Source organism: Haliotis cracherodii, unplaced genomic scaffold (genome assembly GCF_022045235.1).
Source record: "Haliotis cracherodii isolate W230 unplaced genomic scaffold, xgHalCrac1.p SCAF_14, whole genome shotgun sequence".
NCBI classification, from domain to species: domain Eukaryota; kingdom Metazoa; phylum Mollusca; class Gastropoda; order Lepetellida; family Haliotidae; genus Haliotis; species Haliotis cracherodii.
Window position 1 is genome coordinate 30977756 of NW_027266269.1, and position 27130 is coordinate 31004885.

General features: G+C 42.5%; 2 protein-coding genes across 2 annotated transcripts; one reads left to right on the plus strand and one right to left on the minus strand.

Moving 5' to 3' along the window:
• Positions 1-785: 785 nt before the first annotated feature.
• On the plus strand, positions 786-17705 carry LOC139460706 (solute carrier family 2, facilitated glucose transporter member 1-like). The gene is made up of 13 exons (XM_071242185.1): positions 786-821; positions 1015-1170; positions 3149-3244; positions 4364-4524; positions 5858-5982; positions 6638-6808; positions 7843-7950; positions 8360-8448; positions 8917-9015; positions 11745-11957; positions 13198-13273; positions 15570-15697; positions 16835-17705. Exons 2-13 carry the CDS (start codon positions 1081-1083, stop codon positions 17036-17038), a joined length of 1560 nt encoding a protein of 519 aa, XP_071098286.1. The 5' UTR covers positions 786-821; positions 1015-1080; the 3' UTR covers positions 17039-17705.
• Positions 17706-18975: 1270 nt separating this feature from the next.
• LOC139460708 (sodium-dependent glucose transporter 1-like) lies at positions 18976-25312 on the minus strand. The gene is made up of 3 exons (XM_071242186.1): positions 25223-25312; positions 21731-22016; positions 18976-19922 (listed from the first exon to the last, which is right to left on the minus strand). Exons 1-3 carry the CDS (start codon positions 25310-25312, stop codon positions 18976-18978), a joined length of 1323 nt encoding a protein of 440 aa, XP_071098287.1.
• Positions 25313-27130: the final 1818 nt, after the last annotated feature.

A 27130-nucleotide genomic window follows, 5' to 3' on the forward strand; every position in this document is an offset into this window, starting at 1 on the left:
GCCGAAGTGATGCAGGTCTCAGACGTTTACCACTTCTCGGTGAAACCCACGAGCACGGGCATGGTGCTGGCAAACCTAGAAACATAACCGGGATTCGAACCAGGTTTCTGGCGTGCCCAGCGAATTGCGGCGCCTTAGACGACTGGGCCACCCGTGCCCCCCCGTTTTTTTAATGGGGCTAAGTGGCCCAGTCGTCTTAGGTACCTAAACGTACCAGAAACCTATGGTCGTGGGTTTGAATCCCAGAATCGCTCTGATTTGGTTAGCTTTCGAGGTTTGTCTGCGCCATACTGTTCAAAGCTGCGATGAACCAAACTTACTCACTTCAATTCAACTTACAACATTCGTATACTATGGAATCCTTGGAGGGACGTTATCGCGTTGTCACGCTTATAAAACAAGCAAAAAGTGGCAACATTCACCAGTGCGACAATGCGACAACGCAACATTTTGACCGTTTGTTGTAACATGTGAGGGAATGAGGGTTGTTTAAATAACACCACAGTGAACAATATTCCATCTGCATATTGGCTGGCTGCATATTGTGTACAGTGTAAATCCCAAAGATGGCCTGGTTTGAAACGTCGAACCCCAACACGAGTTCACCTCCAAAGTAAAACATTAGGACGACTTGATCGTCTCAGCAGGACCTCGAGACGACTAAACCTGACGTGTAAACGTGGCTTAATCTGCTGTCAAAGAATGCAAATTAGATACGACACAGCGATTTCGTAGAAATGTCACAGTGTCATTTCTGTAAAACCAGATTTTCTTCCTTGTATACACTTGCCATTACAACGTGGGATATGTGAGACTTGAAGGTTGTGTTTGTAAATCTGACACAAGTGCTCAGGCACACTGTCTAACATTTCTGTGCCAAGTTTTCTAAATTATCTGCCGTTGAAGGGCAGTTTCTCCTATAATATGATGTCGTTGTAAACATGGTAGAGGAACCAAATGCTTTCATCCTTTGCAGCATTTACGTTATTTTTATAACTTTTCAGGTGTTTTCAGATCCACCTAGCTGCCAACGGAAGACCCTGTTCACTGTAGCGGCATACTGCGGCGACTTACACCGCCATGAGCATGGATAGCAAGGAGTCTAAACCTGGACCGAGTGCAGCTGAAGAGAAGGGGATACCAAGTATACAGCCTGGTCCAGCTCAGGGGGTGAGTTACACGATACACGTCCATGCAGTTCCACAATAACAGTGTCTAGAAAAAATCCTTTTATTTTCTCCGCATCAATGTGAACTTTTCACTTTCGATGAAGTTATTGCATCCCTAATTAGCGTTAATAGAAGAGCTACAGATTACACCAGCGGGACGGCAGAGCTGTACGATGTATACAAATGTTAAACCATTTATAGTTCCGCGAATGGATACATGATTATGCTTGCTTTGTTTGTTTGTTGTTTAATACCACAGCAATATTCAAGGGTTATATTCCGGCTGCCTGAAATAACTGAGTCTGTACGTATACCCGACAAACCAGTAATTGATATTGTGTGACCCCACGCCTTCCATGTAGGATAACACGCCATTAACCAAGTCAACGAGCATGACCAAACGATCGCACAAGCAACAATGTTCTCTTAACTGTTGTAATACCGTGAATTGTATAATGTTGTGTATCTGATATCTCGTACGCTGTAAAGCAAATTTTTCACAGAAATAACCCAGCCAGCTCATAAAAGTCGTATGTGCACTTGTGCAAATATCACTTCACGCGCACCAGTGTATTGTCCAGACGGTCGTCCAGACGGTCATTGTTGGCGTTATTCGAACACTAGAAACGACGTCATAGCTAAAGCTTGTTCAACATCAATGAACATTTGTGGTTTTCTAATATTGCGGTCGGGATAGGTGCACATTTCTAAAGTGATTTGTTTGTTTGTTGTTTAACGCAGCACAACTATTATGCATTGTCCGCTAAGTTTCTTAAAGTAGGACCATGCTCCCGTCTGAAACCAATTTCCAATCTAATCCAGACGTTGTAATTAGTACAAAATATGAAAGAATTGAAACTGAAACATTACCTTTAAGTATACACCTGGAAAAGATTTAAGCATCAATAACTATATATTTTCATATAGAATAGTAAGTTTTTAAATTCGTTATTATTAATATGTTTCTGATGAAGCATATTTGTTATTGTTCTCATATGTTTCCTCGCATCTCGTATGACCCTGTCCATGCGACTATCTGGAGGAACATTCCGTGTTCTTGAACCAACCTTCCATCAAGTATCGGGGACACCTTGGACATTAATTTTGTCAAATATCTACACATGTCATCTGAGATATGTCCAAAGGATACGTACACGGAGGTTCCGAAAACACGAAATATGAGAATATATTATGTCGGTGCTTTTTTTCTGGAGCACATTTTGGTCATCGTCAACGTGAAAGGGGGCATCTATCACAAAATTGGAGAAGGCAGAGAAACATTTGGTTTCAGTGACTTGAATTAAACTTGTTGGAACAGCCAACTGGACAGAGTCTGGTCCTCCTGATGAACATTCAAAGGACGGGGTAGGATAACGGCCATCTTTGACACCAGAAAATGTGCATTTCCAAAGGTGCAGAAAACTTTGAAAGATTTGTTTGTTTGTTTGTTGTTTAACGCCGCACTCAGCAATATTCCAGCTATATGACGGCGGTCTGTAAATAATCGAGTCTGGACCAGACAATCCAGTGATTGACATCATGAGCATCGACCCACGCAATTGGGGACGATGACATATATCAACTAAGTCAGCGAGCCTGACCACCCGATCCCGTTAGTCGCCTTTTACGACAAGCATAGTCGCCTAGTATAGTATGGGTTGCTGAAGACCTATTCTACCCCGGAATCTTCACGGGTCGAAGCTCAGAAAGATTAGGACATAATGAACCAGGAAGAAATAATAACACTCCCATGAGAGTCATGTTTTTACGACACTCGTGTCAGGATTCATGTATTTCCCTCCCTCTCGGGAAATACAATTCTGACACTCGTCTCATAAAATCAGTATGGCACACATGCTCGTATAATAATCTCTATGTTATCTTATTTTAGTATCTACTGCAGGTTGACATATCCTCTTAATCTTGATTACCATGGACATACTGTTGTTTGAATAATGTGTATTTCACTTGTTCAACAGACACTGACCCTGCGTCTGGTAGTGGCGATATGTGGAGCCGCTATGGGATCACTGCAGTTTGGCTACAACACTGGAGTCATCAACGCCCCTGAAGCTGTAGGTAAACCTTCGCACCCTGCACATGACGTAAACTCGACATGACGTAACCTGCACATGCCGTACCATTGGCGTACAGTACCCTTCACATTATGTACACTGCACATGACGTGTTCTGCACATGACGTAAACTCGACATGACGTAACCTGCACATGACGTACCATGGGCATAAAGTACCCTTCACATTATGTACACTGCACATGACGTGTTCTGCACATGACTTAGCCTGCATATGACGTAATCTGCACATGACGTAACCTGCACATGATGTAATCTGCGCATGACGTATTCTGTACATTACGTAATCTGCACATGCTGCAACCCGCACATGACGTACCCTTCACATGACGTAACCTGCACATGCCGTACCATTGACATGAAGTACCATGCACATAACATACCCTTCACATGATGTACCCTGCACATGACGTAACCTGCACGTGACGTATTATGCACATGACGTAACCTGCACATGACGTATTCGGCACATAACATACCCTTCACATGATGTACCCTTCACATGACGTAACCTGCACATGCCGTACCATTGGCATGACGTACCATGCACATAACATACCCTTCACATGATGTACCCTGCACATGACGTAACCTGCACGTGACGTAATATGCACATGACGTAACCTGCACATGACGTATTCGGCACATAACATACCCTTCACATGATGTACCCTTCACATGACGTAACCTGCACATGCCGTACCATTGGCATGAAGTACCCTGAACATTACATACCCTTGACATGACGTGTTGTGCACATGACGCACCCTGCAATGAAGTAACCTGCACGTGACGTACCCTGCAAATGACGTAATATACACATGACGTACTCATTCTGGGACTCTTGGGACGCAAAATCGTTCCCAACTTAATGAATAAGTTTCTTCAGGTTTTTTCGTGCATATGTCACGATGGAAATATGACATCGGTTATGCCTTGAATAATAGCGAAAGCACTCACAGTTGCAGACCCGGGTAACACAGATAGTCCGCAGCATGTAGGTTTCACCTAATTATCAGCTGATTTGCTTATCCTTGTCCACCTGTTTGGCAACATAAGCACCTTGTAAAACCTGTTTTGTTTTTTTATTTTTTATTTAGAGGATCAAGGAGTTCATGAACGCCACAGTCATGTCACGTGACGGTCAAGAGATGGACGTGGACACACAGACCAACCTGTTCGCCGTCCTGGTGGCAGCTTTTGCTATCGGCGGCGCCGTCGGGGGTCTGTTGGCGGGTCTGTGGGCAGATTACTTTGGCAGGTGAGTTTACGGAATTGTTTTCTCTGAATATTACTCCCCGTGCACATGATACCACGTGCACATTGCCTGCTCTGTACTCGATATACCCTGTACACGACGTGTACTTGGCGTGCCGTGTAGATGACTTATCAAGCTCAATACGTAAGTATATCCCGTACATGATGTACATTCCACAAGCTGTACCTTATAGATAACGTATCAAACCCATGACGTACCTTGTCCATGACGCACGATGCACATGTCATCCTGTGTATGACCTGATCAAAAAGTGGCATACTTTTTAATCAATATACACTTGACATGACGAACTCTGCGCATGGATTACCTACCATACAACAATCCCTATACATGGCGCACCCTCCCAATGACCCATTCACACGGCCTGTTTATGACGTAATCTGTACATGACATACATTGCGCATGACGTACTCTGTTTATGACGTCCTCTTCACATGACTTGTATATGACGTCACATGTTCATGACATACTTTGTGCATGACGTACTATGTACAGTACGTCCCTTTCACATGACCTGTATATGACGTAATATATACGACACACATTGCACATGACGTACTCTGTAATATGTATATGACATCCCCTACACATGACGTACACTGTAGACGACGCACTGTGAAGTCGACGTACAATGTACATGATACCCACAGAACATGACGTTTCACGCACATGGCATACACTACATGACGTACGCTGTAGACGGCGCACAGTGATGATGACGTACAATGTACATGACATCAACTGACCATGACGTTGCATGCATATTGCATACACTTGATGACGTACTCTTTGTACGCAGCACTGTGTAGATGGCGGACCTTAAACATACCAAAGATGTGGTGTGTTAGAGGGACTGTGAGCAGTCTGGCGGTGATTAAAATAACCATGCAAATATCTTAATTCACGTGGTGACCAAGAGAAATGTACGTCGTATTGTCAATGTCGCCATGCGATATCATTCAGTTAGTATGTAAATTTAGTTGATAACGGGATCATTCCTCATAATGTATTATTGTGATGTTATCGTGCATGCACGTAGTTACATATAAGTGCGATTGTCTTGAAAGCGACGTCTCACCGCACAGCACAGCACAGCACAGCACAGCACAGCACAGCACAGCACAGATCTTGTGGGCATGTTTGAAGCTGCCAACAAGAGCGACCTATGCCATGCATCATCGTCTCAATAACGTTGGTCACAACTTTGACACGATTCCATATTTTAGCGGCTTGAGTACTTTAAAAATACACACCTTCGACACACACCTCCACCCCTGATAATTTTACTGAAATGGTTCTGAATTCTGACTTTCAGAAAGAATGGCTCTCTGATTAACGCCGTGATAGGCATTGGCGCTGCGGCTCTGTTGTACTTCAGCCGAATGACGGCGTCCTATGAGATGATCATTGTCGGGAGGCTGGTGGTGGGATTCAACTGTGGTATGTATGAATCCATGACAACATCAGCTATCAATACAATTCTATATAAACCTCAAGTGACATCACTCCATTGTCCTGTCAATGTATCTCATACAAAGACCCATGCTTGCCGCAAAAGGCGACTATGCTTGTTTTGAGAGGCGACTGGCGGGATCGGGTGGTCAGGCTCGCTGACTTGGTTGATGCATGTCATCGTATCCAAATTGCGTAGATCGATGCTTATGATTTCAATCACTGGATTGTGTGATCCAGATTCGATTATTTAGAGACCGCCGTCATAATCAGTGCAGCGTTCAACAAACAAATGCTTTTAAGCTTTTAGTTTCAACAGAATCAGTAAATGCACTATCGTGTCACTGGAATTTTCGTCTATCGATCACATTCTTATCTGGTTTGTGTACCGGCTGACGTCAGACACAAAATACTTACTTTTTATGCAAATTGTCTGCTAGCAGTAGGTCTGGACATGGTTATCCTTTCCAGAACCCCTGGAGTTATCACTGTTTCAGCTGTTCATTCATATTTTATCACAGCTATTTTGCTCTTAACGCCAAATGGTGTGTGTTTCGGCAGATAATCAAGACTGGTTATTCTCTTGCAATGGCGTTTATATTCGACTGTAGCACATAATCTACGACGCATTCTCTTTTATCAGGTCTCTACACGGCTCTTGCGCCCATCTACCTCAGCGAGATTGCCTCAGTCAACATCCGGGGAGCTCTAGGTGTCTTGCATCAGCTTTTTGTCGTTTCCGGCCTACTTATCTCGCAGATTCTCGGCTTTCCCGAGATATTCGGAAACAACCAGTCCTGGCATGTTCTTTTAGGTGAGTTTTACCATGTAAACTATTTTCATGGCCTGATGAATAACAAATACCACGTGAAGCGTCCAGCAGTTTTTGACGTCATATTTTTTAACAATGCATGCACGCAAATAAACGTTGCCAAGGGTTGAAGCAAGTGTTTCCGTGGCCTTTAATTGGCTAACTAGGCAGTTTCCATACGAATGTTTCCGGACTACTGTTTCCCGATTGGCTGATAATAAAATGGGCGGGGCTTGTGTTGCATTATTGCGCTGTAACTGATTTCGTATTATTGTCCACAGTTTTTTGTCCGTGAAATTATTATTGTTGATGTATTTTTTTATATTAATAGACATCAATATATTTCTCGCTTATGGAGTTATAAGCGTAGACACCGGTGAGCGCACTCTGCGTAAATTCTCTAAATATTGAAAGTTAATTATTTTGTAAATAAACCGGTGCAAAATTTCGGTTTTGTTTTGATGGAAAACACATGCTTATGATATGGTCGGATTCGTAGCAGAGATCATTATTGTTATGGAAAGGGTATTGTTTGTTTGTTTGTTGCTTAACGCCGCACTCAGCCATATAACAGCTACATGACTGCGGTCTGTAAAAAATCAAGTCTAGACCAGACAATCCAGTGATTGACATCATGAGCATCGACCCACACAATTAGGATACAATGACATGCATCAACAAAGTCATGCGTTGTTGAAGACCTATTCCACCCCGGATCTTCACGGGTCGTAGATTCCATGAAGGACATTGTTTAGAAGATTAGGGATGACTGCCGGAGCAGTTAACACAGGCGGGAAGGTTGTCAGTGTCTGCTGTCTTCACATTTTCCACCACATCGATTGTGATGAGTTGCTGTTACGATAAAAAATACTTCAACAAAACCAATGTCGTATTTCCAAACTCATTGGCATCGCTCTGTTGATTTAAGAATTTCTTTCTTAATGGACTTTGTTAACCACGTATTTCTTCAAAATACTTCCTCGTATATTCTCGGTTAAATTAAACAAATAAGGGTAATGTGAATTGACTTCTACCAGGCTTGACGGCACTTCCTTGTGTTTTACAACTGGTGGTGATGCCTTTCTGCCCGGAGACCCCTCGACATCTGCTGATAACACAGGGCAGAGAACAGGATGCACGGAAAGGTTTGTAACATAGCAACACTCCATGGTCAACTATGAATCTAGTCAGTTCGAATTAAAAAGGTTACACTGCGTACACGAATAATTTTGTAAGCAATGATTGTATGTTATGAACCACCTCAGTTAGCCAATCGCACTCACAATGTTTCATGTCACTTTGTGACGCGGTCGGGGATCGAACCACTGACCTTCAGAAGATGCTCTATGCAGAAGACCACTAGGCACCGTTCCACAAAGCGACTTCCTTCAGTCAGTGTTAATGTATTGGAATAAGGATCACCTTAGCGCTAAGATGGCTTTGTTGAACGGTGCGCTGATCTTTTGTAAAATCTTGTTATGGACGACAATAAGCACATACTTTCAATGTTAGAATTATTTTTTGTTGTTAATGAACCGATGTTTCTTCACACAGTACTGGAGTCGCTTCGTGGCGGCGGAGACGTTGGTGGGGAAATCGCGGAGATGAAGAAGGAAGCCGAACAAGCCATGGGTGACGCTAAGGTGTGCACTGATCACTAGAATGGCAAAGTTTGCTTGTTTGCCGCACTAAGCATTATTCAAGCATTATGTTGGTCTGTATATAATCGAGTCTGGACCAGACAATCCAGTGATTGACATCATGAGCATCGATCCATGCAATTGGGATACGAACACATGCATCAACCAAGTCAGCGAGCCTGACAATCCGATCCCGTTAGTTGCCTCTTACGACAAGGATTATCACCTTTTACTGCAAGCATCGGTTGCTGAACCGGATCTTCACGGGTCGAATGGCAAAGTAAAATATTTCTTCAAGTAACATTCAGCTGTGGGACGAAAGACAAAAAGAGAACTGGCCTATGGACTTCAACTTCATTTGGTGCTCGTGGTGCTACATGTATGATGCACGTTCAAGCACGACGAGGCAAAGTTTCATTGCAATATTTATAACAAGAAACCATTTTCACGATGATCATGTTTCTACTCCAGATAAGCGCCATCATGTTTGTTCAGGAGCGGTCTCTGCGCATGCCCCTCATCATCAGTATCGTCATGCACCTTTCGCAGCAACTCTCGGGCATAAATGTGGTAAGTCGTGTGTCGTTGGTTGATGGTGTGTCGTGTGACACCGCAATTAAGCCATATTCAAGCTACAGTAAACTACGTTTATAACTAACACGCTAATAACGAACTGGCGGATATAACGAACTGTTTTTTTTTGTTTTTTTTGGTTTGTTTTTTTTTTGGGGGGGGGGGGGGGTGCAAGCCATTGGCTGTATATAAGGTATATATATGTTTATAACGAACTACGGTTACAACGAACAAAAATTAGAGTTCGTTATAACCGTAGTTTACTGTATCTGAGATTGAGATACTGTGACACGGAAGCCACCGAGCCTGACCACCCGATACATTTAGTCGTTCTCTTCAGACAAGCAAAGGTTGTTGGGGACCCATATGTTTACCCAGAATCCCCAGGCCTTTGTTTTTTGTCCCTTCTACTCGCAATTCGTGACATATGTATACTTACGACTCCCAAACTGTTTAAGACTGCCTTTCCTAATCAACTTAATGACCATTAACGTCAATATATATTTTGCGTTTTGCATTTATGGATGTACCTCAAGGTTGCTAAGTCAATTCCTTTCAAATAAATACGTCAAAAATAATAATATCTTCTGTTTATTGAATAATGGACACACAAAAGACTAGTTTTCAAACTCGAAAACATTAATATTTATGAAAAAGGTAATATGATTGCGATTGAACTAACCCTAGAAAAGTATGAATTAGCAATAATTAATATGTGGCCCAAATAACGACGAGCCGTCATTTTATGAAGTATTTGATTCAATAGTTAGATCTTTGGAGAGTGGCCTTGTGGATCGTGATGACTGGGACATTCAGGACTTTAGTTTGGACACATATAATTACATACATTTGAACAATCCATAAAACGAGAGAGCGAGAAAACAGCCCAACTTTATCAAAATAACGATGAAACGTCTGACCATTTCCCTATCGATAACCAGTAATTTATCGAAACCGTATTATTGATAAGAAGTGACACCACATTCAAAATTCCATGACGTTGACGAGAAGAAACTGGAAAAGAAAGGAAAGATAACATCGGTAAACATTACTGACAAAGACGTCTAATGAGAAAAGACAGAAGATGAAACAGAAAAGGGTAAGCTAATAGTGGAAGTAAACTCAATTGAAAGATGCATTTGAGAATATAAAACAACACAAGTGTCAATTATAAGATCTAAAGCACAGCCGATTGAAAAGGGTGAGAAGCCGAATTCGTTCTTAAAAGGACTTGAATCTTGAAATTTCTTCAATAAATTCTTTACACGAATCAAAGTTTCAAATGGAGATCTACTTGACAAACAGGTGAACATGCAGAACGACGTCAGTTACTTCTGTCATAAGCTGTATGGTGAACAGGACGCTTCTCATGTTGACTCACTATTACAGTTGGTTGGTTGGTTTGGTGTTTTACGCCGCACTCAGCAATATTCCAGCTATATGACGGCGGTCTGTAAATAATCGAGTCTGGACCAGGCAATCCAGTGATTGATATCATGAGCATCGATCCACGCGTACGCAATTGGGATCGATGACATGCATTAACCAAGTCGGCAAGCATGGGTTGCTAAAGACCTATTCTATCCCGGAATCTTCACGGGTACACTATTACAAAATTAAGATGTTGTGATGAACTGTAGATGCTTCAGAATGTTATCTACAGGCTATTCTGTTATTCTGTGTTAACTCCCCCCAACTAGAATTAAAGACATAATACAGTCTGAGAAAATTGCAAAGTTAAAGAGGTAGGACCAGCATTTATCTATGAATCTGCCTAAATTTGGTTCCGCAAAAACATTTTAAAATAATTGACATAATATAACAAATTACAGAACGCACTTATTCGACATTAGGGGATTATTGTGTAATGGATGTTTAACTTCAATGGTATTCGTCAAACGGAAATACAAATGTAGTTTTGTACGTATTTGACAAATTGGAAAACACAAATTTAACTTTGATGGCTTTTGTGTGTTCTAAAATAATAAGCTCAGTAGTTGGTATGAAAGTCTGTTTGAGAGATATACGAAAGTTAATCCAAAATATCTACCCTATCATGTAATTTCCCAGACGACCATGGTGGAACGACCATTGAAACTAATATGAAAGCTTGTTTATCATCCCAAACTGGCTCCCACAGGAGATATCGCTTGGGTGAGATCAAGCGATATCTACATTGCAGATATCGCTGCAATGAAATTGCATCACAATGCGTTGCAGACCATTGTGACATAGTTGTTACCATGACGTCACAATCAAATGACATCACTAATGATTCTCCTACTGAAGCTGTTACCAGTACTTAGACACCGCTTATTACTGTCTACAAGCTGGAAAAGTTGGAAGAAAGATGTTGGATGATAAAAAATGTCACACTCGTGTCCTTTGGAATGGCAAGCCTCGGAGTTTTTCCACTTTTATCAACTCGTGTGGGTATATTTGATATCAAAAGACACGAGGGTTAGATTCTCTTTGTATCTAAGTGATGGATTTGTGAAGACTATGTTACCTGAACCTTTTACATTTGGACGAAACTCATTTAGAACGGGAGGTCGTCAGGGATGAGTTGAAAATAAATTTTAGCGACGCGATCAAGATTAGTTTTACTTATATAACGACAGACATACACGTGTGTGCGTGTAACTTGTTTTGCTTGTTTGTGAACTGCTCGTTTGTGAACTGCTCGTTTCTCGCCGACAAGCTATACTGCACGTTTTCTATTACAGATCTTCTACTACTCGGGGAACCTGTTCAAGGGGGCGGGGCTAGATGAATCCACCGCCACTCACGCCACGAGCGGGGTGGGAGCTATCATGGTTGCCATGACACTCGTGACAATTCCACTCATGGACCGGGTTGGTCGACGGAGCCTGCATCTGATTGGTCTCGGCGGAATGATCGTGTCTAGCATATTAATAACAGTGTGCCTCTCGCTTTTGGTGAGTAAGAGAGATTACAGCATAACGAGATATGTTTGTGGCTGTATTACGCCACAGTTCACAGCGTCCCAGTTATGTTGGGGCTGCCTGTATATTATCGAGTCTGGACGAGACAAACCAGTGATTGATATTATGCGCAACGATCTACCCCTAAATGAACAGAGTGAGTGAGTGAGTTAATATCTAACGTCGCATCGACATTTTCTAGTCAAACAGCGACGAGAACAAGTTAATTTACTGGTGAACGCCAACAAATACAACATCAATCCTTAATTAAAATTTCGTTGTGTTCATTGGAATTCCTGCATTCTGATTAGCCGAACTGGTCACGTCTTACTGCATTCATTTCCCATTGAATGTAAAAAACTAAACCACGCCCACTGAAGCGGACTACTTTTATGACTGCGGAATGTCGCGGAATCCCAACATTACAGTCGAGGGAATTCCCTTTCTGCTCACGTGTATCGTCATTCACAGGACATTTAGCGACTTTCATGCATATTCATTGTCCAAACTACCCTTTGAAAACGAAGGCCGAGAATGAATGAAACAGCAAACGTGCAGTCCTGTTTTTTTCACGCTCGCCTCGGTTCAACTTTCATGTCTTCGTGTTTCATTTCTAACTATCAACTGTGTTTTACTGTAATCAGGGAAGTAATGTTTACATCTGGTGGCAAATGACCATGTTATTTGAAACAGCCGCCTTCTCCCGGGCATATTTCTTCCGGTTTGTTACAGTCTTTTCGCCTCTTGCCTTAACTGACAGGTCCAATGAACATTGGTTTGATCCTACTCTCCGTTGATTGGCTACTGACTGTGTAGGCGTGTCAAGTTATGTGCATAAATTAAACGATCACCTGATTCATCTCACGCCACTGTATGTATTCCTACACCCGGAATGTTTATCAATCTCGTTATTTTTTGTCTGTTTTGATCTATACAACTGTTTTTGGTTAAACTATTGTAGATAAAACATGTTTTACGATGTCGAATTTAATCATAAGCATTGACTGTGTATTTGTTTCGCTTCATTGAGGTAAGCCTAGTGGTTAAAGTGTTCGCTCGTCACGCCGAAGACCCGGGTTCGATTCCCGACATGGGTACAATGTGTGAAGCTCATTTCTGGTGTCCCCTGCCGTGATATTGCTGGAACATTGCTAAAAGCGGCGTAAAACCATACTCACTCACCCACTCATTTCATCGGGTCTCTTGTATATTATAAGGCGCTTCTTTTCTTCAGGACAGAGTTGAATGGTGCAATGGCGCCAGCGTCGCAATGGCTCTCATGTTCGTCGTCTTCTTCGCATTAGGACCAGGTGAGTCTATCTTAGTCGAACACAAGCATTTATTATATTCCCTTTCAGTCGCGTTTACTCAGCATACTCCAAACTGATCAGACCTTGTTTGTCCAATTAATGCCGAGCGCCACTCAGGGTAACGACAAATACCACATTTTAACTTCTTTTGGTATGACGTGGTAGGGTATCGAACCACTAAATTTCTTCTCAGCGGGAAGACGTAATATCCACTAGATCATGGATGCGATCTCAGGTTTAGAGAGGGTATGTGACTGAAGTATGCAAGTGATAGTGCTATCCCTTTGCAGTGGAACACCATACCGTTGCATCGAGACGACGTTGATGGTCGTGTGGCCATTGCCGTCAATTGATTGGTTGGTTTGTTGAACGCCGCACTCAGTAATATTCCAGCTATATGACGGCGGTCTGTAAATAATCGAGTCTGGACCAGACAATCCAGTGATTAACATCATGCGCATCGATCCATGCAATTGGGATACGATGACATGTATCAACCAAGTCAGCGAGCCTGACCACCCGATCCCGTTAGTCGCCTTTTACGACAAGCATAGTCGCATTTTACGGCAAGCAGGGTTGCTCAAGACCTATTCTACCCCGGAATCTTCACGGGTCCCCATCGCCGTCAGAGTACACGAACACACAAGGAAGCCAGGAGATACATGACAGGCGGTCCCCATGTGTCACTGATTAAACCACCTTGTTATATGATAAGCAGGACAGTGGGGACCTTCAATATATGCTGAGATGGAATAGTCTTGGAGTGAACTATTGAAGTGGAGCTTTGAGATACGTATCATTCCGATGAATAATGACCACCGCGAAACATCAGTTACAACGAACACATGTGAAGATATATAACTGGTTGTTACTCACCATCGCTGATTTATATAAAAGTAAAATACCTTCATTAATTTGAGACGGGTTTTATTATCCACGTGTCCTTAAGTTTAATAAGAAGAAAGGTGTTCATATCGCTACAACGTTGTCATAGTGTGTCCGTAGCCATATAGGCGTTTTGGAGGGACTCGAAAGCGGCAACCAGTGATGGTCGTAGGAGGCAACGTGCGATGGTCGCAGGAGGCAACCAGGAATGGTCGTAGCAGGCAACCAGGGTTGGTCGTAGGAGGAAACCAGTTATGGTCGTAGCAAGCAACCAGTCGTGGTCGTAGAAGGCAACCTGTGATGGCCGTAGGAGGCAACCTGTGATGGTCGTAGAAGGCAACCTGTGATGGTCGTAGAAGGCAACCTGTGATGGCCGTAGGAGGCAACCTGTGATGGTCGTAGAAGGCAACCTGTGATGGTCGTAGAAGGCAACCTGTGATGGTCGTAGAAGGCAACCTGTGATGGTCGTAGGAGGCAACCTGTGATGGTCGTAGAAGGCAACCAGTGTTGGTCGTAGAAGGCAACCATTGATGGTCGTAGGAGGCAACCAGTGATGGTCGTAGGAGGCAACCTGTGGTGGTCGTAGCAGGCAACCTGTGATGGTCGTAGGAGGCAACCAATGATGGTCGTAGCAGGCAACCAGTGATGGTCATAGGAGGCAACCTGTGGTGGTCGTAGCAGGCAACCTGTGATGGTCGTAGGAGGCAACCAGTGATGGTCGTAGCAGGCAACCAGTGATGGTCGTAGAAGGCAACTAGTGATGGTCGTAGAAGGCAACCAGTGATGGTCGTAGAAGGCAACCAGTGATGGTCGTACAAGGCAACCTGTGATGGTCGTAGGAGGCAACCAGTGATGGTCGTAGCAGGCAACCAGTGATGGTCGTAGCAGGCAACCAGTGATGGTCGTAGAAGGCAACCAGTGATGGTCGTAGGAGGCAACTAAAGATGGTCGTAGGATGCAAACAGTGATGGTCGTAGGAGGCAACCGGTGAGGGTCGTAGGAGGCAACCGTTGAGGGTCGTAGTAGGCAGCCTGTGATGGTCATAGGAGGCAACGTGTGATGGTCGTAGGATGCAAACAGTGATGGTCGTAGGAGGCAACCAGTGATGGTCGTAGGAGGGAACCAGTGATGGTCGTAGGAGGCAACCAGTGATGGTCGTAAGAGGCGATGTATTGGATCGGCTTGTCGGACAGCTCGATGGCATGGTTGAGTTGAATGTCACTGTACCCCGACAGCATAGATCATTTCCCAAAATATCAATCACTGGCTTCTCTGATCACCAAATTATTAGCCGTCGTCACAGAGATGGACAATTACGGCATTAAACAACTACCAACAAACGAACAAAGCTATACGGGTGTGACATTGCAGGTGTGACGTCATAATTGAACTTATTAGCTCTTTTTTCTAGGTTCTATACCCTGGTTGATCGTGGCCGAATTGTTCTCCCAAGGGGCGAGATCGTCCGCCATCAGTGTCTCTGTCCTCGTCAACTGGGTGGCGAACTTCTGCGTTGGTTATGGCTTCCCTCATATGCAGGTATGTTGGTCACACACGCGTCTCTTGAAAGCAAATACTGCCAGCATATATATATATTTGTTCAACCTTTGCCGAAATATAATGCCACAGTCAGCAACTTTCCAGGTGTATCAGGGGTAATGCGGACCCAAACAAACCACTGGTGGTGTTAGGAGCACTGTCGTCGTCAAGTTGCCATTCACACTCAATCAGAAAGTCAGCTTAGTCGCATATTACACCAGTCATACGTTAACCTGTTCTGTCCTGTTAACCTGTGGACCTGTTCTACTTCGGACGGGGGCAAGGGTGGCCCAGTCGTCTAAGGCGCCGCAATTCGCTGTGCAGAGTTGCGTCCCCTGGGCACGCCAGTAACCTATGGTTGTGGGTTCAAATCCCGGTTCGCCCCGATGAAGTTTCCAGGTTTGTCAGCACCATAGCCGTTCTCTTGGGTTTCACCGAAGGGGTAAACGTCTGAGACATGCGTCACTTCAGGTTTTCCTCCCACATTAAGCTAACACGCCATGATATAACTGGAACAATGTCAAAAGCGGCGTTAAACCCAACTCACTCACTCACTCCCTCTACTCCGGAACTCTCACAGGGCGCCAAATTGGTCTTTGAACTTCAAGTGTGGACGCCTAGAAATATCTTTCTTACGGACTTTTGGAGCACTTTTGATGGTTTAGTTTAATCGAATGACCGATGCACATGTACGTAATTGTTGAAGGATTACTGTAATGATTGTAAGTATGCAACTCCTGACATCTTGCGGGGTTTTACAGAGCATTTGATACATGGGAGTAAGGATGACCAGACCCGTGAAGATCCGGGGTAGAATAGGTCTTCAGCCACCCATGCTTGCTGTAAAAGGCGACCATGCTTGTCGAAAGAGGCGACTAACGGGATCAGCATGGGTTGCTGAAGACCTATTCTACCCCGGAATCTTCAGGGGGCGGTTGAGAATTGTAACACTATAGGTCCCACCTGAATATTGTATAACTGAAACATCACTCACTCACTAAAATATTCCTTACTCACTGCACATGTTTGAATTGCTAACATGACAGATGAAACACCCTGAATTGGTATTTACCAGGTGAAATACAGGTTCGTCGCAAATTTACATAATAATAATCTGCCTCCCGTTTTCTTCTTCAGAAAGGACTGATGAGTTTTTCGTTCTTGCCCTTCACGGTTCTGCTCGTGCTGTTCTGGATATTCCTATTTATGTTCCTGCCAGAAACGAAAGGCAGAACAATCGAGGAAATCTCATCAGAATGGAAACAAGACAGAATCAGAGGACAAAGTTTCAGATCGGAGAGCTATTCGGTTTCTTTTAAGAAAAACACAAATGCTATTTAGTCAAAATAAATGACTCTTAACATATATAAAAACAGATTATAGACTATTCTCACGAATGAATGAATGATCTTCCAGCTGCTTAGTCATAAATGTTCAACCCATCGGGTATAACATGTCTTGCCCAAATAAGTTTTCCAGCCAACGTTTCTAATTGATGCCTGTTGACTTTCTTTAGGCCCAGAAATTCTTCCACAAGTTCTGCAAATTGTTTTAAATAATCCAGTCTGGACCAGACAATCCAGTGATTGAACCACACAATTGGTTGGCTGGTTGGTTGGTTGGTTGGTTGGTTTGTTGTTTAACGCTGCACTCAGCAACATTCCAGGCGGTCTGTAAATAATCGAGGATGGACCAGACAATCCAGTGATTTATATCATGAGCATCGATCCACCCATTTGGGATCGATGACATGCATCAACCAAGTCAGCGAGCATGACCACTCGATCACGTTAGTCACCTCTTACGACTAACATAGTCGCCTTTTACGACAAGCATGGGTTGCTGAAGACCTATTCTACCCCGGATCTTCACGGGTCACCACGCAATTGGTTAAGGTGACATGCATCAATCAAGTCAGCGAGTCTGACCACCCGATCCCGTTAGTCGCCTTTTTCGACAAACATAGTCGCCTTTTACGGCAAGCACTGGTTGCTGAAGACCTTTTCTACCCCGGATTTTTACGGGTCGTGAATATGTAATTAGGCTTGTTAATTTGTTGTTCCATATTACCGATCCTCACTGCTGAAATAATGCTAATGCGACGTTAAATTTTAACTCACTCAAAGGTAAGCAGGGGAGACCATAGGGAATTGTCCCCGCTGGGATTCCGCATGAAAAGGGTGAAGTTTTATACTTTGTAAATATCACTTCTAAAAGTTTGTTGAAAAATGAACGGATCCTGCGAGCAGCATTTAAACCAATCACAGCAGCATTTAAACCAATCACATCACAGGAAATCCCTAAACTTCAAAATAGAAATTTATAGATGAATCAATTGAGCTATTGATAGATTTTGAATTCTGACTTGGATCGTTTTGTTTTTGATCCGTCATAAGCTCAATGATTTAATTTTTGCTGTCGATAGGGTATGTCCCAATCTGTATATAGCTGCGATATTGCTTTGGGCGGTCGGGTAGCCTTGTGGTTAAAGCGTTCGCTCGTCACGCCAAAGACCCGGGTTCGATTCCCGCCTCGGTACAAAGTGTGAAGCCCATTTCTGGTGTCCCCCGCCGTGATATTGCTGGAATATTGCTAAAAGCGGCGTAAAACCATACTCACTCACTGCAATGTTGCTGATGCTATGGAAAAGTTTAAGTCACTCAGTCTCATGACAACGTGGTGTGTATATTCTATCATGACGATTTCAAAAATACGCTCTTGCAAAAAAAAAAATAAAAAAAATTAACAAAACATGTACTGTCCAGATGCACATGGCTCAGAAAGTAGAACTTTGTTGTGAATTAAAATTAACAAGAATCAAGGCATGATAAAACATTTAGGTTTAGTTGACAGGTGATGTTGAAAGAATCATATTTTCCCCTTTATCTGGTGGATTTTGTTTGCGGTAACTTTGCATCAATGTGCGTATCCATAATAAAAGTCTGAAGAGTTATAAATTCAACAAAGTAAATGTAACATTTTTTATTTGGAAATTGATAAAACTGTTTTGGTGCAGCAGGTAATTTTTGTTTGTTCGTTTGTTTATTTGTTGTTTAACGCCGCACTCAGCAATATTCCATCTATATGACGTCGGTCTGTGTGATGCTCATGATATAAATCACTGGATTGTCTGGTCCCAACTCGATTATTTACAGACCGCCGTCATATAATTGGAATATTGCTGAGTGCGGCGTTTAACAACGCAAGTATGGGTTGCTGAAGACCTATTATACCATATTAGTTAAAATTTGTTCAGATCATTGTTGCATTGTAGGATTTTATCCACTTTTTGTTCCAGCAAGAGGTGCGTATGCTTCTTTGTATTGTTTTCGTAGCAACTTTCCAAAGAAGAAAAGACAGAGGAATAACAGTATTTGTATGAAAGCTATCATCGCCAGGGAATAATGCAGCATTTGAGGTTGGAAATGTGACATCAACTGCCCTATACTTAGGGCTATCAATGATGTTCCTGCCAAGTCAAAAAATATGAAAATGGCATACAATGTATCATTCACTGTAACATTTTTCACAAACCATGCCAATAGAGCAGAAAATAACGGAGCATAGCACAGTCCGAGGAGATGGGAACCCGCCCATAAAAACTCCGAACTCATTTCTGCAGTACATACCAGAAGAACAGATGCAGCTAAAACCCCTACCAAACACGATGTGACCAAACACAACTGCGGCACTACTAAGCTCACAAACATTCCCCCAACACGCCCTAACAATGTGACTGAGTAAAAAGATGATGTCATCAGTGCCATTGTTGTCGCTGGTATGCTGAGACTGCTTTGGGTTCCAAAGAGCAAGAGTAAGGTCCCGTAAACGAAATTCGTGGCGCCTCCTATGAATATTAAAGATATTTGGAAGCTGACAAAAATAATTTCCATTTTTCCAAAGGGATAATTGTTTTTCTGGTCTGAATTCTGCTTGGGACTGTTTTGTAGACAATAACGTAAAACAGCCAAGACAATAACTAGTAGTGTTCCAGTTGATGCAATGATCAGATATGAGTAAGCTATTCTTGAGTCTGACCCTCCACATTCGATTGACGTCACGACTAAGTCTGACATGTTAGAAGCGTTGCTTTGGTTGATTGTTTTGTTGAGAAAAGGGGAGATAATCAATGGTCCTAGGATGTTGCCAGCGCACATTGCCATCCCCATCAAGTGGAAGGGAATAGCACTCTCCTGGCTTAATGCACCAATTTTGCCAACTCTAGCTGCAATGATAAAACATAAGTGTCATTGAAACAATTTGTCAACTAATATGTTTTGTTTTGTTTATTTGTGTCTGTCGGTAATCACCGAAGTCAGCAATATTCCGGTTATATCACTAGGCAGACAAACTAGTGTCTAATAAACGTTCCAAGACGTTTGGGTACAATGTCACACAACCAATGTTAGAACTTGACCACCTGATCATAAAAAGTGCTTGAGGCTAATTCTAAGATTGAAGACACTTGTGGAGTAAGAATGTTCAAACGGTCTTAACCCTCATTTTGGAGAAAGATCTGGACCCCAATTACAAATAAGATAATAATGTGAGGTCAAATGGAGTTTAGCGTCGCGTCCAAGATTATTGCACGTATGTAGCGAAGTGCATGCGCGCGCGCGCGCGCGTGTGTGTGTGTGTGTGTGTGTGTGTGTGTGTGGGTGTGTGGCTGCTTGTACTAGTCCGGACTGATGCCGATTTGAAGTGCGCCCACTGAGATACCATGTCGCAGTTAAACATGAATACCCCACTCACACAGTATACGGACTCCGAGCCGACCAGTCCTTGTTTTAGCCCTTAATCGAACCTCAACCTGGTACCGTCTATCGTTTCAATCTTCAGACATAACCAAGTTACATTTCCCATAGTAGACGAAAGAGAGTTGAGTGCGTGATATTGTTTCATTTATAATTAATAAAGTCTGTGAGAGGTAGGGCTACATGATAAATCGATATCTGTTTCGTGTTGCCGACAATTACTTTCCACCTGACATCCAACATGTATATATAATGCGATAACATTGAATGTCATGGTTAAACTGAGTAGGCACAGCAAATGGTTATATTATTCCAACGTTTTAAATATTACACAACTGCTAATGCGTATTTTATCTTTGCAAATCAATAAAGTCTCTTTTTTTCGGCACAAATTTACATTTCAAACTTAACACAAACTTACTAGCCACAGATTATTTTTTACAAACTGTTGCAGGAACGTACCATGTCTATCTCACTGGTTGCACCTGTCGCAAACACACGGAAACACATAGATACACATGAATATTCACCAGTCGAAATATGAATATGTTATATTTGTAATATTACCATTACTGCCTGCAGACTTAAGTGATTAAATTAAGCGTACAAATGAAATGCTGACAGACATAGCATGTGGAACCCATACGCCTATTCTGCTTACATAAAGTACATTATGCCAACACACCCACAAGGTGCGGGGAGGGGGAATTATGTATACAAGTGCGTTTTCGGATATGGTCTTGAAAGATGCAATCACTGTTTGATGCGTGTATGTGGTTGTTTCATCAATGATACTATACACCCTCCCCCTTCCTCACCAACACCCCTCCCCCCCAACCATTTGAGAATTCCGCGTTAGAGGTGAGGTGAAATTGGGTTTTACGTCGCGTCCAAGATTATTGCACTTATATAGGGATGTGCATGCACGTGTGTGTGTTTGTGGCTGGTTGTACTAGTCCGGACTGAAGCCGATTTATAGTGCCAGCACACTGAGATACCATGCCGCAGTTTAACATGAATACCCCACTCAGACACATTATACTGACTCCGAGCCGACCAGTCCTTCTTTAAGTCCCTTAATTTCGAGCAACTGACAGGGTAACAACAAGTACCATCTTTTATGTCATTTGATATGACGCGACCTGGGATCGAATCCCGAACCTTCCGCTCCCCGGGCGGACGCTCTACTACTAGAGCGGTAATTAGATAATGACTAAATGCAGGTATATATTGTCCAAGACATTACACAGTTACAATACTATCTTCCACAACTACTCACCACTGTTTACAACTCCACTGGTCAGTCCCAACCCGGAACTTGCAGCTGCAGCCACCCAGAAAGAGGAACAGAGGGGTATTACCAACACGAGGCAACTGCTGACAAGGACACACACCATCATCAGTGTATACACATTGATCACTGCATGTACCGGCACGTACAGCACGCTGCCTGCTGTCTTGAAGCCAGCGTACACAGGAAACAGGATGCTGATGGTCTGAACACTCACGGAGTACAGGCACTGAAGGTCCTGTAGACTTGGCCCAAAGCTGCTGTCAATGAGTCCCTGGAAGAAAGACATTCTTGCCGTAAAAGGCGACTATGCTTGTAGGGGAATGGTCTAATGTATGATGTAAACGCAACAGATGTGTTTTGTATTTGCAAGTGCGACAATTTGTCTTCATAAACATTTCGTGGAACGAGAGATGAACTTCGAGAACGAGAATTTCTAAGCAGAACTGTTGTTGCATCTTTGACGTGCCCGTGAGCGTCTTCTACAAGACGGGCACCATTTACCGTCGCACCTGATCTGGATAAGGACAGCAAATGCCCTCTGTCACTACAACTTGCAGTTCTTGTAATGTTTGTTTATTTGTTGTTTTACACCGCACTCAGCAATATTCCATCTATATGACGGCGGTCTGTACCATACGATACAGTGATTGGCACTGATTTGGCTTGTGGTCTGAGAATCCACACATAGGTATGCGGAAGGACATTTGACTAGCATCTCAAGGTACTGGAAAGCAGATCATGTGAAAATTCAAGTTTATGCAATAGCATGTTGAATACAAGGGCCTTGGTTGATGCATGTCGTCGATCCCAATTGCGTGGATCGATGTTCATCATATCAATCACTGGATTGTCTGGTCCAAACTCGATTATTTACAGACCGTCGTCATATAGCTGGAATATTGCTGAGTGCGGCGTTAAACCACAAACCACACCAATTTTTTTTGAGTTTGGCTGCTATTCATATGACATCCAGATCAGGATGCTGAATACCCCCCTCTCATCATTGCGATCCGGGGTAGAATTGGCCTTCAGCAACCAATTTTGCCGATCTAACGGGAAACCAAAGCTGGTTCCCCCACTTGGAATTCGGATTAAATCAAATGTTATTGCTGACCATATAGATTTAGATCTCATCTCTCCTTACCGCCTTTTGTCTTCTCCTCCCTGGCAGTTGGTGAGGCCAGAAGTAGACATTTCCCTCACACGTTTTATAAAATCTGAGACCAATCCACTCGCATATCAACAAGCATATTTACAGTTAAGAAATAAATACGACACTCACCGTTCAATCTTTACTGATGGATCCAAGGATGGTGGCCAAGTAGCATCTGCCACCGTCATTGGATCATAACATTTATCATCCAGAATACCAGATAATAGCTCTCACTGCTGAGGCCAATGCTATCCTTACCGCCTTGGGAAAAAATTCAAAAACAGTCTGCATATAAACGATTTATAATCTTTTCTGATTCTTTATCTTGTCTTCAGGCACTAAAAAATGTCTCTTCTAGTCATCCAATAATTTTAAACATTTTAGAACTTTATAATGATCTTTCAACTGGCCAATCCGACATCGTCTTTTGTTGGTTGCCCAGTCATGTGGGCATAAAAGGCAACACAATGGCTGATGCTGCAGCTAAAGCAGCACTCAACAAGTCTGTGACACCACTTCTAATTCCATACAGTGATTACAAACCTGTGATCAGATGTTACATCCAAGATCTTATGCAAAAGAAGTGGGACACCCAAGTAGGTATCAATAAATTACATCAAATTAAGCCCAATATCGGTTACACCTACTTGGGGTGTCAGTCCAGATTTGAAGAGGTCATTTTGCGACGATGTCGTATTGGCCATTCGAGGTATACCCACGAGTATCTATTCAAAGGTGAGGATCCTCCGTTTTGTATCCCTTGTGATGGGAATATCACAGTCAAGCATGTCCTGCTTGATTGTATTGATTTTTCCATTACAAGGGATAAGTATTTCAAAGTTTCGTCCATCAAGGATCTTTTTGGTATCAGTGCTCATCGGTTTTTTAAAAGAAATAGAATTAATAGATAAATCTTGATTATAATATGTATAGTATATAGAAAGTGATTTTAATTTGGCAAATTGAATACATAACTTAGATTGTTAGTGGCTGTAATCTTCACAGGGGGTTGAAGTATCGTAAAACAATTGTCCCCCTGGGAAGGTACGTAAGTCCGGTATCATTCAAAGTATCTTTTCCTTTTAACTGTGATTTTAATCGTAGCATTATTGTTGCTTTTAACTGTTTGGCTATTCTTTCTGATCATCGCCAGTAGCCCGAGGGATGGCGTAAATCCTGCTGGGGACTATGTAGGTAGCAGAAGTACCGTAAGTCCCCATGGTCCCTAGTATGTTGGCCGAACTTTGGTTGCTGGCGATATACAGCCCGTTTTTATACTGTGTCGTCTGATATAATTTGATCATTTTATTGCTTTAAAATTAGTTTTTAAAATTATAATCTGTGATATATTTGCTAATTGTTTTACTGTCCTTCGGCGACAGGTTTTTATATATAATTTAAATTTGATCAAGTCACGATATGGCTGAAATAGTGCCGATGTGACTTTAAATATTAACTCACTCACTCACTGTTGTTTAAAAATTGAGATATGAACTGAGGTAATCTGCCCCTCAATCCAAATTCATGCAAATCTTTTAAATACCATGTTTCCATGTTGTATCATATGCCTTCTCTAGATCGAGAAAGATTGATACAGTATGTTGTTTGTTGTCAATGGAGTTTTTATTAAACGATTCTAAACGCACTAAAAGACCAATGGTACTTCTGTTTCTTTCGGACACCACACTGGATGTCATTCAGAACTGTCAATGGAACAAGGTGTCATGCTTTGGGGAGCCATCATTCCTCCTGGAATATTGCTGAGTGCGGCGTTAAACCAACCAACAAACACACATATCAAGTTCCAAACAAACCAACGATGCTCATGATATCAATCACTGGCTGGTTGCTTTGTTGGTTTGTTGTTTAACGCCGCACTCAACAATATTCCAGTTACATGACGGCGGTCTGTAAATAAACGAGTCTGGACCAGACAATCCAGTGATTAATATCATGAGCATCGATCCACGCGATTGGGATCGATGAAATCAACCAAGTTAGCGAGCCTGACCACCCGATCCCGTTAGTCGCCGTTTACGACAAGCATGGTCACCTTTTACGGCAAGCATGGGTTAAAGACATGCTAACCCCTTACGCGAACACCGGGTGTGATCGCTGAATTTCAATGATTTATTCCATAGTTTACACCGCTATTTTACCTTTTACCACCAAAGAAATCGGTTTCGACTCTCTCGACTGGTTACTCTATGCCTTTGACGTTTTCTATATAGTATATCCATATCCGATGGAACCAAGATCAAAGGGTGCGGCGTTAAACAACAAACAAACAAACAAGATCAAAGGCGACTGCATTTCTTACTTACATCAAGACCGGACAAGGCAAGCAACAAAGCAAGATCCAGGTATGGACATAGTGCAGTGTTAAGATCCTGGCTGTCTGATGGGTTGCCCATGGTAGATGCACAGTGCTGTGATAGTAACAGGCTGTTATTGATTTCAGGCGGGACAACTACCGAGGATTTGCAATGCATTTATACCAGGGGGCGGCGATAAGAGGTGTCATTTTCTGACCAGATGCAGGAGGGGTGACATATGGTGACTACTGTTTGTGATTTAGGAAGAGTCGAAACTTCTCGAACCATATTATGTGTATTCAGGTATAAGCAACAGATATTATATAGGTCACTTGAAATAATGGATGACTAAAACCTAATGGGTTGTGGGACCCTAGAATAAATTTTGTTTTTAAAAAACTGCAAATCGTATTCTGTCTAAAAACAAAAGTTCCAATCCAGGGACCCGTTCCACAAAACGTTTAAGTGTTCCTGGTTATTTGGTTTAGGTACAGTTATGATTTGTTTTGTCTGTAAATAATCGGTCTGTAAATAAACGAGTCTGGACCAGACAATCCAGTGATTGATATCATGAGCATCGATCAATGTAATTGGGATCGATGATATGCATCAACCAAGTCAGCGAGCCTGACCAGCCGATCCCGTTAGTCGCCTTTTACGACAAGCATAGTCTCCTTTTTCGGCAAGCATGGGTTGCTGAAGATCTATTCTACCCTGGATCTTCACGGGTCAGTTTTTCATTTGTTCTGTCAGTAAACACTAAATAAATGAAATGACCGTTGGTAAAATTATCTAACTTAGCGTGTGAGTCAATATTAGTGAGTTAGCAATAATGCAGCAATGGCACAGCGGGGGACACCAGAAATGGGCTTCAAACATTGTACATGTGTGGGAATCGAGCGAACACTGTAACCACTAGGCTCCCCTGCGGCCCCTTATTAACATAGATATTTTCACCTGAAACAACACTGTCAGATATATTGAGAAAAGATGAGATCTAATTTCCGCAGACTAAAACTGAGTAGTTTGTTGCAATTGGTCGTGACCAGTTTCTACAGCACGAATACAAAGCTTTAGTACGTTCATGCAGCTGTCACAATAAACTTAAGAATAAACAACATTGTTTTCAACAGATTTTGTTTGCTTGCATATTTTTTCTCAAACACTACAAGCTGTGGCATTTTATGCACACAAAGAATGCGTGCACATCACCATAAAAGAGAAAGGTATAAGTGATGATAATGAAATGTACAATCCAGGACAATTTTAACAAGAAACATTACCTACATATCAAAGACAGATGATGTATTGCGTTGCCTTGGTCGCACGGCAGATGGCGCATACTAAAATACAAAACGTCAACGCAAGATTATAACCACAGGCCCCTGAAGCAGGATATTGATATAACTGAAACAGTGGACCCATATATATTTATATATATGGGTCCACTGTTTCAGTTATATCACTATCCTGCTTTAGGGTCCTGTGATTGTAACCAAGCTCTATTATCCACCGAAACACAGGAACGCAATTTACTCGCTGCAGTGGGTGAGTAAGATTTTACGGGGGACACCAGAAATGTGTTGCACACATTGCGGGTCTCAGACGTTTACCACGTCCCAAGGGATGCCACTCTGCACAGCAAACCGCGGAGCTTTAGACGACTGGGCCATCTGAGCGGGGATGAGATATGTTGGTGAACAACTTCTTTATAACAATTAGGAACGACTTATCTTGTGCATTTCTCAAGTAATGCTGCTGTTATGTTCATGTGCAGTAATAAAAATGTCAACAGTTCATCAGAAGTCAGAGCCCATGGTCAGCAGACATTGCCAATGTCCACTCCCCATGGCACAAGTCTCATCTTACTGAAGTTGAACAAAGGTGAACAAAGAACTGAACTCTTGCTTCATAATG

Coding starts and splice junctions, on each gene's coding strand:
- LOC139460706 (XM_071242185.1), top strand. CDS start 1,081: ATGAGCATGGATAGCAAGGAGTCTAAACCTGGACCGAGTGCAGCTGAA. Junction 6,809..7,842: donor GTCCTGGCATGTTCTTTTAG/GTGAGTTTTACC, acceptor GACTTCTACCAG/GCTTGACGGCACTTCCTTGT. Junction 11,958..13,197: donor CAGTGTGCCTCTCGCTTTTG/GTGAGTAAGAGA, acceptor TCTTTTCTTCAG/GACAGAGTTGAATGGTGCAA.
- LOC139460708 (XM_071242186.1), bottom strand. CDS start 25,312: ATGGGCAACCCATCAGACAGCCAGGATCTTAACACTGCACTATGTCCA. Junction 22,017..25,222: donor TTGCCTTGTCCGGTCTTGAT/GTAAGTAAGAAA, acceptor TCTTTCTTCCAG/GGACTCATTGACAGCAGCTT. Junction 19,923..21,730: donor CAGTGGAGTTGTAAACAGTG/GTGAGTAGTTGT, acceptor TTATCATTGCAG/CTAGAGTTGGCAAAATTGGT.